The 13,285-nt window shown below is 35.1% G+C and overlaps 6 protein-coding genes across 6 annotated transcripts; 5 read left to right on the top strand and 1 right to left on the bottom strand.

Moving 5' to 3' along the window:
* Positions 1-17: 17 nt before the first annotated feature.
* RO3G_17138 (uncharacterized protein) lies at positions 18-1,257 on the top strand (the record flags this gene model as incomplete). The annotated part of the gene is made up of 5 exons (XM_067671722.1): positions 18-182; positions 230-352; positions 400-725; positions 769-1,066; positions 1,246-1,257. 5 exons carry the CDS (start codon positions 18-20, stop codon positions 1,255-1,257), a joined length of 924 nt encoding a protein of 307 aa, XP_067527936.1.
* A 494-nt stretch (positions 1,258-1,751) lies between these two features.
* On the top strand, positions 1,752-3,556 carry RO3G_17137 (uncharacterized protein; the record flags this gene model as incomplete). Its single annotated transcript, XM_067671721.1, has 6 exons — positions 1,752-2,082; positions 2,128-2,493; positions 2,546-2,910; positions 2,953-3,085; positions 3,141-3,221; positions 3,264-3,556. 6 exons carry the CDS (start codon positions 1,752-1,754, stop codon positions 3,554-3,556), a joined length of 1,569 nt encoding a protein of 522 aa, XP_067527935.1.
* Positions 3,557-3,941: 385 nt separating this feature from the next.
* On the bottom strand, positions 3,942-5,722 carry RO3G_17136 (uncharacterized protein; the record flags this gene model as incomplete). The annotated part of the gene is made up of 4 exons (XM_067671720.1): positions 3,942-4,855; positions 4,904-5,380; positions 5,427-5,491; positions 5,541-5,722. 4 exons carry the CDS (start codon positions 5,720-5,722, stop codon positions 3,942-3,944), a joined length of 1,638 nt encoding a protein of 545 aa, XP_067527934.1.
* Positions 5,723-8,149: 2,427 nt separating this feature from the next.
* Positions 8,150-8,595, top strand: RO3G_17135 (uncharacterized protein; the record flags this gene model as incomplete). Its single annotated transcript, XM_067671719.1, has 2 exons — positions 8,150-8,375; positions 8,468-8,595. The coding sequence occupies 2 exons, from the start codon at positions 8,150-8,152 to the stop codon at positions 8,593-8,595; spliced, it is 354 nt and encodes a 117-aa protein (XP_067527933.1).
* Positions 8,596-9,854: 1,259 nt separating this feature from the next.
* Positions 9,855-10,085, top strand: RO3G_17134 (uncharacterized protein; the record flags this gene model as incomplete). The annotated part of the gene is made up of 1 exon (XM_067671718.1): positions 9,855-10,085. One exon carries the CDS (start codon positions 9,855-9,857, stop codon positions 10,083-10,085), a length of 231 nt encoding a protein of 76 aa, XP_067527932.1.
* An 854-nt stretch (positions 10,086-10,939) lies between these two features.
* On the top strand, positions 10,940-11,580 carry RO3G_17133 (uncharacterized protein; the record flags this gene model as incomplete). Its single annotated transcript, XM_067671717.1, has 2 exons — positions 10,940-10,980; positions 11,109-11,580. 2 exons carry the CDS (start codon positions 10,940-10,942, stop codon positions 11,578-11,580), a joined length of 513 nt encoding a protein of 170 aa, XP_067527931.1.
* Between the last annotated feature and the right edge of the window lie 1,705 nt (positions 11,581-13,285).

Raw genomic sequence — 13,285 nt, 5'->3', positions numbered from 1 at the left:
TTTCTATTCCTTTAAAAATGAGCCATGAAAGTCAAGAAATGGATCTTATGACAAAAGATGATGACTTTGCTAAAGAGGCAGACGGCGTTCAAAAGTTTATGAACACAAAAGAAGAGAGAGCGTTTGTTCGAAAGTTGAATTGGAAAGTACTCCCAACCATCTTTTTAATTATTTTTATTCAAGTAAGAAGGCATCCTTGTTTTCACCGACTGATTTAGAATAAATATAGTTTTGTGATAAATCGGCATTAAGCGTTGCTGCTGTATTAGGTATTATGGAAGACGCCAACTTGTCTGGAACACAATTTAGTTGGTTAGGTTCAATATTTTATTTGGGTTATTTGATTTGTCAGGTACATGATTTACGCGTTCAGTGAATAAGCTCATCTTATTGGTTTAGATTCCTAATAATTATTTGCTTCAAAGGTTACCTATCGCTCGTTACCTTGGATCAGTTTTATTACTTTGGGGAATTGTGATGACCTTGACTTCCTTGTGTCAAAGTTTTGCTCAATTGGCCGGTTGTCGATTACTGTTGGGTTTCTTTGAAGGGGTGACTTATCCTTGTGTTTATATCTTATTGAATACACTTTATCGCCGATCGGAACAGTCCATGTGTTGGGGGTTTATTGGACTCAGCACTAGTATAGGAACAGTGCTAGGTGTTGTTGTTGCTTATGGTTTGGCACACATGGATGGTGTAGCTGATATGCGTGCATGGAGATGGTATGAATGAATTCAGTTGCTATGCTTATCTAAATAATAATAGGGGTTATATCGTATTTGGTATTGCCACTATCTTGATAGGTGTCTTGACCTTCTTCTTTCTAGTGGATGACACACACCATCGACTCTTGAGGCTGACAGAGATCGAATTAGAAATTGTGAAAGAAAGAGTTCAAGATAATTGTGTGGTAAGGAATAGGACGATTAGATCAAAGCAAATATTGGAAGCAATTCAAGAACCTCGATTGTACCTTATTTCCTTTGCCAATTTATTGAATTCAATAGAAAATGGTGGTTTGGTCACATTCAGTACATTATTTGTCCAAGGTCTTGGTTTCTCAGTAAGTTGATCATCAAATAATACAAGTGTTTAATTCACTTTAGAATTTTACATCCGTCATTCTTCAAATACCGAATGGTGTCTCTGCGGCGCTATTTGTAATGTCTGCTATTTTAATCGCCAAGAGGTTTCAACAAAACACGTTGACAGCTATTTTGATGTCAATCATTTCTCTTTTAGGCTGTGTGTTAATGATAGTGATACCAGGTAAACCTAAGCTGATTGGATATTATCTTGCTTGGGCCATGACAGGTGTGAGTGCACTGATTCAGACTTTAGTATCCAATAATGTGTCTGGTTATACCAAAAAAGTATTTTATAATGGCTTTAATATGATGGCAGTGACAGTGGGTAATTTTATTGGACCACTCATGATGACAGAGAATCAGGCACCTTATTATACAGGTGCAATCATTGGCTATATAGTTGCAAATATCGTCTTGATTGTTTGTTTGCTTTGTGTTTATTTTATTATGAATAAGGAAAACAGACGTCGTTTGAATCAACCGCCAGAGTTCGAAACAGATGTTTATTTGGATTTGACGGATAAACAAGATCGAAATATTATTTATAAACTATAAAATGATAGCCAATCATATTAAAAAATTGGTTCAAATTCATGCAGTGTCTCCTTTTTTATCTTATTTTATAAAGCATTTTCTTTCTTCTTTTTTCTTTATTCTCTCATGTCAAACAAAACTCTCTCTGGTTCCTTATCTTCATCTTTAGATAACAAGGTAGATGATATCACATCTACTTCTCCACCAAAAACACCTCCTGAAGAAGAAAAAATTTCTTTTAAAGGTGAAGTACGTCAATTTGGTCAAGGTGAATTTGAATCAGAGCAGCATTTTTATCCAAGAGTGCTGAATGCTCAAATTCATCCACTCGTTCAATCATTTTTCGCTTTGGGGAATGAACGTATCATTGCTCGTTACACTCATCTGAACCCTCAAGTGAAACCAGAGTTATTGAAAAAGATACTGTCCTATACACCAAAGCATTTTCAATGGGCAGGTAAATGACCACTAAATAAAAGAATAGTTTATTCAATTTGATTAGGCTCTGATCTATTTAATGTAACCACCGCTTCTGGTCATCGTCAAATGATCGTAATCGAAACCAACTCTTGTCCTTCCGGTCAAAAATCAATGCCACTTTTGTCCGAAACAGATGAACATAACGAACACGGCGGTTATCGTGTGGTGATCGAATCTGCCTTTCAGCATCAACTTTCAAAAGCAGACCCTCAACTGGGTGGACTGGCTGTGGTATGTGACAAGAACATGATGGAATCCACAGGTTATGCTGCTGTTTTGGCTGATGTAGCAAAAGAACATGTTTGGCATGTAGAATGGCATGTAGATGATCCTGATCCTGACGCCAAGTGGGTAGACAAAGTACTTTATATTCGTGATAAAGAAAAGAGTAAGTGAATTTATCTCTTTCTTTATCTTTCTAATCTCTTCTTCTTCTTTAGATTGGCATCCAATCCGTGCTTGTTTTCGTTATGTGACTCAGAAGCCTTGGAATCGATTTCCTCTACAGACAAGGACGATTGTCATGAATCAAATCATCAGTTGTCTTGCTGGTGGTAGAAACAAAATGATGGCTGCAAGAGCTTATGATTTTTATAATTCAGAAGTTGTCGACACAGGTTTGGCGATTAGGACTCCAGAGACAATCAACAATGTCACTCGGGGTGAAGTTCCCCTGTGGATTCGTTCGATGGGAGGACATGCGGTTCTCAAGGTCCCTTACAGTAATGCCGGTCAAGGAGTCTACACAATCACAAACAAGAATGAGCTCGATAACTTTTTGAGCCAAGATCACCACTATGACAAGGTAAACCAGAGTTTCTAGAGGGCTTTATTGATTTCATCCTAGTTTATCGTTCAATCACTCGTTGGAAATGCTTCTTGGTCAAGTGTGACAAGGGCAGGGAAATTTTTTCATGTAGGAACAATTCCAAATAAAAAGAGCAACACGTTTGTAAGTGATCTTCGTATGATGGTAGCAGGTAAACAAAGAATGAAAAAGAGAAGAAGACAATAATCATCTTTATAAATAAATAGGAAGTAAAGAAGGATTTAAGCCTATTTGTATCTATGGACGAAAGGCAAGGCTCCCGTTACAAGGAGAATTAAAAGAAGATGGTAAGAAACAAGTTAATGAGGATGATCACTTACTTTTCATAGCTAACACATGGGATATGCTCGGTACAAATCTATCCATCAAGCTACCAAACGGAGGATGGACGACGGACACGGCCAGGTTAATCTTGATGGACCGTAAAGATTTCAATCAACTTGGCCTTGGCATAGATGATTTGATAGACGCTTATATACAAACTGTATTAGCCGTGATCGCTATTGATCGCATGGCTTCAAGATTAATGGCCAATGGGAATTTTGATTATCAACTGTTTCAAAGCTTAAACCCTGATAACGCTTTATTGAATGAAATCAAGGAAGCCAATGAAGATTTTTGATTACCCTGATTTCATTTAGTTAAATCCCTCCCCTTGTCCTCTTTCTATTTATAATCATAAGCATGATCGCCTTATTTTGTATCATCGACTGTGATTGTTTTTGAATTTATTAAAATGATATTAACTGGTATAGAGCTATTAATTTTTTCTTCTTGTTTATTATTATTTTTACTGCAATGTAAACCCTTTAGTTATATAGGATTGGATACCAAATGGAGCAAAAAGTCATACGAGCCCAATGAGTCGTGTTCAATAAAAAAAGGTATACAGAAATCTTTTTATTATAAATATTTACATCCATTTCTGTTCATGAACAAAATCATACTTAAGGGAGGGAGAAGGGTTCAATAAAAAGAAAAGCATAAAGAATGAATGGGTAAGAATGTTACCTTTTATTATAAAAGGGTGGTTCAGGCATATTGTTATCATTAGTGTTGTAATTATTTTGTAAATCCATAAGACTATAATCATCTTGCTGTGGCTGTGGTTGTGGTTGCATCATATCTGCATTTACAAAATAATTAGTTGCACTTGGTCTACGGTTGGCATTATTATACTCATGAGGGTAATTAGGCCCAAATGAATCGTTATGGTTCATTGAAGAAATAAATTGACGATAAATATCAGTGGTATTATCTACTTTGACTTGTTGATAAGGTCGATACCTTTCTTGTGCTTTCATACGAGGCTTATTATTATTGTTGAGTCTTGGAATTTGTGGCTGTTGTTGTCTCTGTGGACGTCCCAAAGGTGGATTTTGAAGTGAGAACCTAGATTGAGATGAGTTGATGATGGCTGCTATATTTTGCTGCTTATGATCAGCAATAAGTGGGTCCATCTTGTTATTATTCCACATAGCATTGTCTTGAATGTCCAGATCGTCATCTAGTTGTGAGGCATCGATACCCAAGTTATTGGCCAAGGATTCAATGTTCATCTGAAGCAGGTCAATGTCTTGAGTGATCGATTGTGCTGAACGAGTGGCTGTGTTCAAAGTCTGAGAGAAATCAGCAAGTGAGGGTGTCTTTAATTCTTCAATGGTACTTCCAGGAACAGCTGTAGGAGGTGCAGCGAGTGGAGCAGTTGGCTGTAATTGTGAGATATCATCATTATCAGTGGCTTGTTCTGGATGGTTGACAGAATAAAGCTTCAAAACAGAAGACAATACGTTGGATAACGCGTTGGGGCCAATAGCAGCATTTGAAGATTTAATCTTGTTAACTTCATCTTGACTAATCGTGATACCCATCAAAGATGCAGCCTCTTCAATCAAGGCTTTTGGCAATATCTCTGAGCTGCCTATGACTAATGTAAGAGATATGGATAAATGTTTACCCGTAAATTTACCAGAGACAAGGGCGAGTTGATCATTTGTAGAAAAGACAGCAGTTAAAAATAGCAAGATTTTTTCAATCGCTTCCTGATGCCTGTGATATTTTTCTCTAGAGGTTAACGTTTCCTGCCAGAGTATCTCATTGTCCCGGTGAAGATCCATCAATTGACTTCCGATAGTTGCCTGATGCTTTTTGACTAGAGTAAGATCTTCTGCTAGCGTATTGATATTGGGTGCATCTCCGTCTGTTGTATCTCTGTCCTTATTCTTTTTGCGAGTGACGAGTATCAAGAGGTCAGATCTTCCTCTTTGGAAATGTGGATTGCTGAATTCCCATATTTCATGATCACTTTCTGATATCATTACACCTTGTTGAATGTGTGGTATCTTGTGAAAATCATACATGTTGAGTTGACGAACAAATGAAGCAAATGTATTATGCTTATAGAATCTTGGTAAAACTGTCCTGGCAAAGTCTTCATGTCTTTCCACTAAGATTGAGTTAACAACTTGCTTTAATGAGCATTATTAATTTACCCAAGAAAGATGTCCCATCTTTTGACCATCGAATTAAATCATTTGTAGATACATCATCTACCATACTATCATAAAGTATTAGTTTTTGCCCATATCATACAAATAAATGATTACTTGTATAATTTATTTAAAAAGGCAGGTACACTTCTTTGAGCTGTTAATCTTTGAGGTGTAGAACTAGAAGTAGAAGAAGAAGAACTGATATTTACACTGTTATCTCCAGAAGAAGATGAATCTGTATGATTGATGGATCGTTTTCTTTTTATTTGATTATTGCTACTAGACGTAGAGGCCATGGATGATGACCCAGAATCAGAAAAATTATTAGAAAATAAAACTGAAGGTGAATCATTAGAGGAAGCTGAATGGGAACGCTTTCTTCCTGTCAATAATGAATCATCTTGACGCCTTTGTAATTTTTGTATTGGTTGAGGTTGAGGTTTATTACTCATCCTGTTTATATAAAAAAGGATAAAAAGGGGTTTTTTTTTTTTTTTTTTTTTTTACTAAAAGTACTGCAAAACTTTTTGTGGTATTTCCAAGATGGTGAAAAAAAGAAAAAGAAAGAAAATCGAAAATAAGAAAAGCGAAAAAGAAAACAGGGAACAAATAAAGAATTACCGATTTTTTAAAGGGGATGTGGTTCTTTTTTTTAGTCTCCCTCTATTCCCAAAAAGAAAAAATTGTAAAAAAAATTTTCCAATTAAATTATACGCTAGACTTTACTTGGAATTATGTTGGCGTTTCACAATGTGATAAATTTCTATAACAACCCATGAGAAAATAAAAAGAAGCGATAAATAGTAGAAAAAAGTAAAATAGAAATAATTCATATTATGAAACGCTCATCGTTAATTCCTCAAAATGGCTTATAAAATGAAGGAAGGATAGAAAAAAGTCAGGTAATTTTCCAGATTAGTCATGAGATTAACCATTTATATAAAAATCGAACTTTTTTTTTAAAAAAAAAAGGAAAACCTTAATTAATCTATCCTTAAATAAAACATTTGTTCTTTATCACAAAAATGGTTCCCAAATGATGAAATGTATTTTACTGTTAGAGCCTCCTTCTTTTTTTTTAAAAAAAAAAGTAGCATATTAGCAATTGCATATGTAAATGAATAAAAAAAAAAGTCGAGACAAAAACACGGTTTGATATTAATTTATTTTCTACTTTTTTTAAATGCCAATTTTGGAAAAATGCGGAAAATACATACACTTCTTTTTTCCTTTTCATTCTCTCCAAGACGCTTCATGTGAAGAAATAAATACATACATTCCACAAGGTTGAATACAGGGGAAATACTTATTGAATGCATCAGTTTTTTTTTTCGCGTGACACGATTAACCCAATCACTTGGGAACGCGCCACACACAATGAACGCATGGTCATTTTAGTGGCAAGGCAGCACTCGATAAATCCTCCTTAATGTGGTTAGCATACAAAAATCCCCTGTTTTTGGCTGATAAAGTTACAATAGAAACAGAGAAAATATAAATCAGTAAGTACAATTTTAACAGAATAAAAGAGGGCAAGAAACTGCTTAATGTTCTTCAAGCAAGTTTTATGCGGTATCTGTGGACTTTGAATATTTGCAATATGATTGGATATCATAAAATGACATAAGAAACGAGTAATAGAGAATCACCCTTTTCTATGATTTTTCTAAAAGTAGTTAAAAGCACCATAGTCTCGGTCCTTTTATCTCCTTTAAATAATGGTTCTATTAAAAAGAAAACTTTTTTATTTTTTATGATAACTTAAAGAAAATTTGAGACTGAATTGAATAGAATATTTATTCATCTAATCTCTCTTTTTCCCCTTTTTTTTTTTAAAAAAAAAAGGAGTACAAGTAGTTGTTTCTAAAGATAAGGAGTGAAGAAAGGGTCGAATTGACTCTTTTTGTATTTCCATTTTCTGACTTTGTTTGATGTTCCTTTTCTCTTTCCTTTTTCTTTTCCTTTGATACTTGGCTGTAGTTTTTATCAAATAACTATCGTTCCCTTGTCAGCCGTAACCAATTAAAAACAATAGTGAAACCTGGATTCCTTATAAAAAAGAGGGAGAGGGAAAATAAATGTTGAGTTTCTGATACTGTAATAAGGATCATATGCATGTAAATACATGTTGTAAGTCGATTTAAATACCCTGATTGTGTATACAACTAAAGTCTGCAGATTATAAGAAAAAAAAAAAAAGGAGAGTCAGATGGATGTATTTCTCTTGATTTAGTTACGTTTAAAGAGACGCAAGATTTGCTCAATATGAGGTTACCATCATCTTTTCTACAGAAAAAAAAAAGTAAAGAGTTTTTATTGAAATGCTATTTAGGGAATTTGATCCTTTAAGTATATAGTCATGAATTTGGGTTGTAGGATGACTAAGACTATTTGCTTTTATAAAAAAGAATTCCTATTAAACTAACTCATTTTTGGATTCATATACAGTGTTTTCAACAAGCAAAGTCGCAGCCAATCAAAATCAATGTCTCTTCCCATTGAAAAATAATGTCGCAGCAAGTCAAAATCGAAGTCGCGGACCGTTCAAAATTAATTTCGTTTAGAAACCAAGTCGCCTGCTTAGAAATCATGTCGCTCTTGGCACTCGAACAATATAAATTGGGGAGAGACATTTTTCTTTTCAATTCTTTACAATTTAACGTGAGTACAATATTTTTATTTGAAGATGGGCATGGAAATGTTGATATGGTGGCCCTAAGCCCATGGACTACATTGTTGATCAGAATGAGTTTATTGTTGAAACTATTGCTACTCATACTGAATACTTAAAAGATGCAACCTCTGGTGAGTATTCTCTTACTTATCCAATGTCGGTAGAAAAGTCAAAAGATGAAGACATCCGTATGAAGGAGACAAAACCAAAAAGAGATTATGTTTGCTATACAGTTCAGGATAAGTCCAGGTTTTTCGATTTGAAGATTGAAAAGTGTATGAGTGCATCAGCTGCAGCGAAACAGTTGGGTATTCATATTCGAACTATAGTTTGTGCCCTAAGAGTATTTTTAATAACTGTAAAAAAGTCGGTCGTAAGTGTATATTGAGCGAGGAGCATAAAACGACTGTCATCGGCTTGATTGATGCTAATCCCTCTGTTACTGTCATTGAAGTGATTTCATGTTCTCAAAGTGTCACTCAGTACTGTTTATAATTTCATGAGAAGTGAATGCAACCTTTCGTTGAAAAAAGCAGATTTCCATTCTATTGAAAGAAACAGTCCAGCAAAGGCTGAGGAGCGGTACGATTGGGTTTGTAAATGGGAAAATACAGACATGAGATTTTTGACGAATTGCGTGTTTCTTGACGAATCTGCTTTTGATATAAACATGAAACGCTCTAGGGCTTTGTCCAAAAAAGGCACGCGTGCCATTGTTACCAGGCCTACTACGCGAGCAAACACAACGTCTATATGGGGGCTATCTCTGCTGCAGGTTTGATTACAGTCGGTGTAAAAAAACCGAGACCTGCGAAGAAGAGAAAGGCTGAAGGATACATAAGCTCAGGTACCGTAACAGGCCACTATATCACTTTCTTAAAAATGACTCTTGATGAAATGGACAAGCATCCACATATGAAAGGTCATTATATAGTCATGGATAATGCACCCATTCACACGGATGAAAACATAAAGAAGTGTATTGAGTATCGAGGCTATAAATATGTGTATCTTCCCACTTACTCACCTGAGCTTAACCCAATAGAACAGTTCTGGACAGTGGTAAGGAGTAAGGTTAAGCGTCATAGGTTTTTGCAAGAAGACACTTTGTCAAAAAGAATTACAGAAGCTTGCAAGAGTATAGAAAAAAAGTCACTTCAAAGGTTTCGTTTCGCATTCTTACAAATGCTGGGACAAATGTCGAAACAAAGAATCCATGTAATGGTCACCAACGATTTCATCAAAGTCAATAATGCAATGATGAGAATCAGGTAAGTAGAGTAAACAGATAAATAGAATATCTGTTAAAAGATGAGAGAGCAGTCTTTTTTTTTTTTTTTTTGTTGCTTTCTTCGCCGACCATCTATTTCACGGACAAATGGTATCGATTTTGTATCAGACTTACGCAAATATTTTTTATTTGGAATGAAAAGAGAATCATAAAATGGTATAACATATGAAAAAAAAAAAAGAACCAGCTGTGTTTTGATGTCATTCATCTCTGAACACCCGAGCCGAATAGTTTCATTAGTTTGACCTCAACGTTGTCACTGATCTTTCGGTTGGCTACTGATAAGCTGTTGTGGGCATGTGCGCTGATGGATGATAGAAATGTGGCAATATCTAAGGGGTTTTTTGTTACACATGTATTCAAATGCGCCCGCAGTGCCACAATGGCCGGATTTTGTTGGATTTTGGGAGCATATTGATCGATGATATTTTCAATTTCCTCGTTCGATAAAGATTTTCGAAACATGGCTGCGATGGCCACCCATTGTAGAATACTGCTGGCAGACTTTGCGATGGACGTATCCGAAATACCATACCCTTTGTTGCTAGGCAAATCTGCAATGGTGAATATGGTGGCTGGTTGCAAAAGATCCGAATCGAGACATTCAAGTGTAGCTCGTCAAGCTGCAAATGCGTCTGCCTTTCCGAATCCTGATGACAATTGTCGAAGAGATGAAATTGATTTGGGAATTTGATGTATGTCTTGGTCACCGTCAAAAAAATCCTTATTCTAGTGCCGCCTCCAGACGAGTACTGTTACAAAAAAATGAAAATCACAGCAATAAAACAACTATTAATATAATAAAATGTAATATTTCTACATTTCTTGACGATGTAAATTTTCATTGTGGATTCGTCTAAGTAGCGCTGTGGCTCTTGCTGTTGCTTCATTTGGCCAGAAAGGTGTATCTTCAAAAATATATTTCCAGTGTAGCCTTCATAAGCTCAAGACTCCACAAGCAATTACGTGAAAGATGTCAAGTTTCTAATGCGATAGTGTCTTGGCTGTTGTTTGAAATGGTCGATTTATTTGATCAAAAGATAATATCGACGGCTGTTCAAAAAATCGTTGTGCCAATGCGTCCCAAATAAGCCGTTTAACCGTCAAAAAAATCCTTGACCGCCGTCACAAAATTTTTTGCTTTGTTTGTTTCGTAAAAAATGGCATGAAATCCAATACTGATTGGCGTTTCAGGCCCCACAAACACTTTGTTCTTCTTGATCAATAATGATATAATGATAAGGACGTTCATAGTCTTGATACCAATCTTTAACTTCATTTTTGCCGCACCGCCGTCCGCTTCTTCATGAATTCCAACAGAAAGAAGATTGGGAAACAAGCTAGTAAACGAGGGGAGTGATTTCATGTTGGTTTCGCCATGAGAATCCAAAGATTTTGCTCTTGCGTAAACTTCGAAAAATCCAAATGACCAACGATAAATGTTAGTCGCAAATATTTGAAACAGCCGTAATATCTTTAGGATAATAAGAGAGAATAAACTTTTTCACATTTCCCTCATAACACGTCTTGATAAAAACTACAGATAATATGAGTACTAACAATATCACCAACATGAGTGATGATTTGAAGTATTGTAGTATCTGGCATATCGTACTAGTATATTAAGCAGTAATTCTTTTTGTTATTAAAACTTTTCGTGCGATTCCTTTACCAGCGATGGTAAATACATTGTAAAAGTAGTTGACAATTGCATTAGTGCTTGTTCCTGTCCGGATACTGCTAAGCTTTATAAACATATCTTCTTGACAAGTCGTATTACACGAATTCCTTTCTCTTTGTGCTTTTCTTTGTTTGAGCCACTTTCTGATGACTTGCCAGATGTTGAAGACAGCTGCAATATTGATGAAGCAGAAAACTTTCGTCTTGCTGAATATCTTGAAAATTTTCAGAAATATCACAACTCGTTTGACAGCATCTATCAGCAGGAAATGAGCAAGATCAAGTCTGGTATGCGTATGCATACATTGAGTAAAATGGAAGACGCCATGAAGAGATCTGTTGCCAACATCAGTGATGTTGATGAGAGCTCTGCTTCTCTTCCTCCTAGACAAAGACAACAATTTGTTTTTTTTCATACAACATTATTAAAAATTTCATCAATAGAATATTTTAATGTTTTTTTTTTCCAAGTCTTTTCATTTTTCCCTGTGACTAGCATTTACCGTTGATCATTTGGATTTATCCGATTCATGTCCTTTCTCTGGTGCCACCTTACATAAAAATTACCATTTTAGTCTATTGTTACTATACACTTTATCCGAATGTTAATAAACAAAGTACCAAATTATTTAAGTTCAAGCTTACCAAAGTACATCTAGGGTAATACAGCGATAACTGTGCTGGAAATTACAGGGTTCTAGGTAAAACTCGTCGTTCTTCATTCTCTTCAGATCTTCTTCTAGTTGGGCCTCTTCTTTCATCCCCAGCACGCTGAAACTTCTCTGGTATTTCATTATTCAAGCGAAGGCTATGAACAATATGAATCATATTTAGGCATGCTGCCAAATCTCGATTTCATAAACGTTCACAAAGCTCTTCAGCACCTGAATTGTTTTGCATGGTCACTTTGCAATTTCGATTTGTACATCTAAGAGACAAAAAAAAAAGCAAGTCAGTGAACAATTTTAATAACCATTGGTCAGAGTATCTGATTACCTAAGTAAACCATGACAAATAACTTCAGGATTATTTCGTCTTTGATATGGCCGTGGATTCGATATTCTCTTGAAGGTTGTCAGACTACGAGGTTCACAAGAGGAGCAACACTAACTTGTCCGTAACTCATCAATCAAATACACTAAAGGTCCATGTTTCTTCAGCAGCCTTCTGAAACCGACGCCTCTCACAGGTTCTTGATATCGGGTATTTAGAGCAGAATAGTTACCCATAACAAAAGCATATCGTTTCCGAACTTGCTTTTCAATTTGGCGACCATATCCTCGCCAGTTTTCTGCCTTCTAATGTACTTGGACAGTTTCAATTTTCGATGCAAGGGATGAGTAGTCAAATGATTAGTTGTAGCTTCAGTAAGATAAGCAATAGAAAACCGTAAATTTTAATATTATTTTTAATACGTTTGAAAGATACCCAACAAATTCGAAAAGAGTATAATATTTTTATTTTAGAGTTTCTATTAGATTGTCATTTGCTAGAATATTAGTAGTAGAAGACGCGTTAATCCACAGGTATATGCACAATGTATGAGCCGCCAAAGTACTTTAAACAGGCTGATATGCTTACCTTGTGGTTACTGTCAACTGTAATATTGAACTTATTTAGTCAAATTGGTTCAAGTGAAATAAAAAATAGTAGAAAAAACGATTGTATTAACATATTATTTTATACTCGAGATTATAACATTATAGAGCAGAACATGATATCTACTATATCGACCATTTTTTAATAAACGAAGACGGAATCAACCCAACCATTGGCCTGTAAACAAATTAAATAAAAAAAGATAACCTAATGAGCCAATCTCTATACAGTTTTCATATTATTTTTTTTATGAATGAATATTTTAATATTTATTAAAGCTCATTAAAGAGTATAAGGATTAAGTGTGATGCGAGTGTATGAAACGGTAACTTATAAAAATACAAAATATATTAGCATAGAGAACTGTAAGCAGATAGCTTTAATAGCTCTTTCTGGATTTGACTGATGAAAGCTTCATCTATATTGAAATCTTTTTTAAAGAATTGTTGCTAGCGAGAACAGTTTTCACACTATAAATTCAGATAGATAAAAGAAAAAGATTGACAAAATGAATACTATCTTTAGACGATTTAACGTAAAAGTTCAGACAGCTTACCTATAAAAATTTAAGTTCTTTGAAACCCGATATAATTATGTTCAACTGGGCTATTACAG

The sequence above is a fragment of the Rhizopus delemar genome, genomic scaffold (genome assembly GCF_000149305.1).
Source record: "Rhizopus delemar RA 99-880 supercont3.26 genomic scaffold, whole genome shotgun sequence".
Lineage (NCBI taxonomy): Eukaryota > Fungi > Mucoromycota > Mucoromycetes > Mucorales > Rhizopodaceae > Rhizopus > Rhizopus delemar.
Note: the sequence above shows the minus strand (reverse complement) of the source record. Positions and strands in the feature narration are given on the sequence as shown.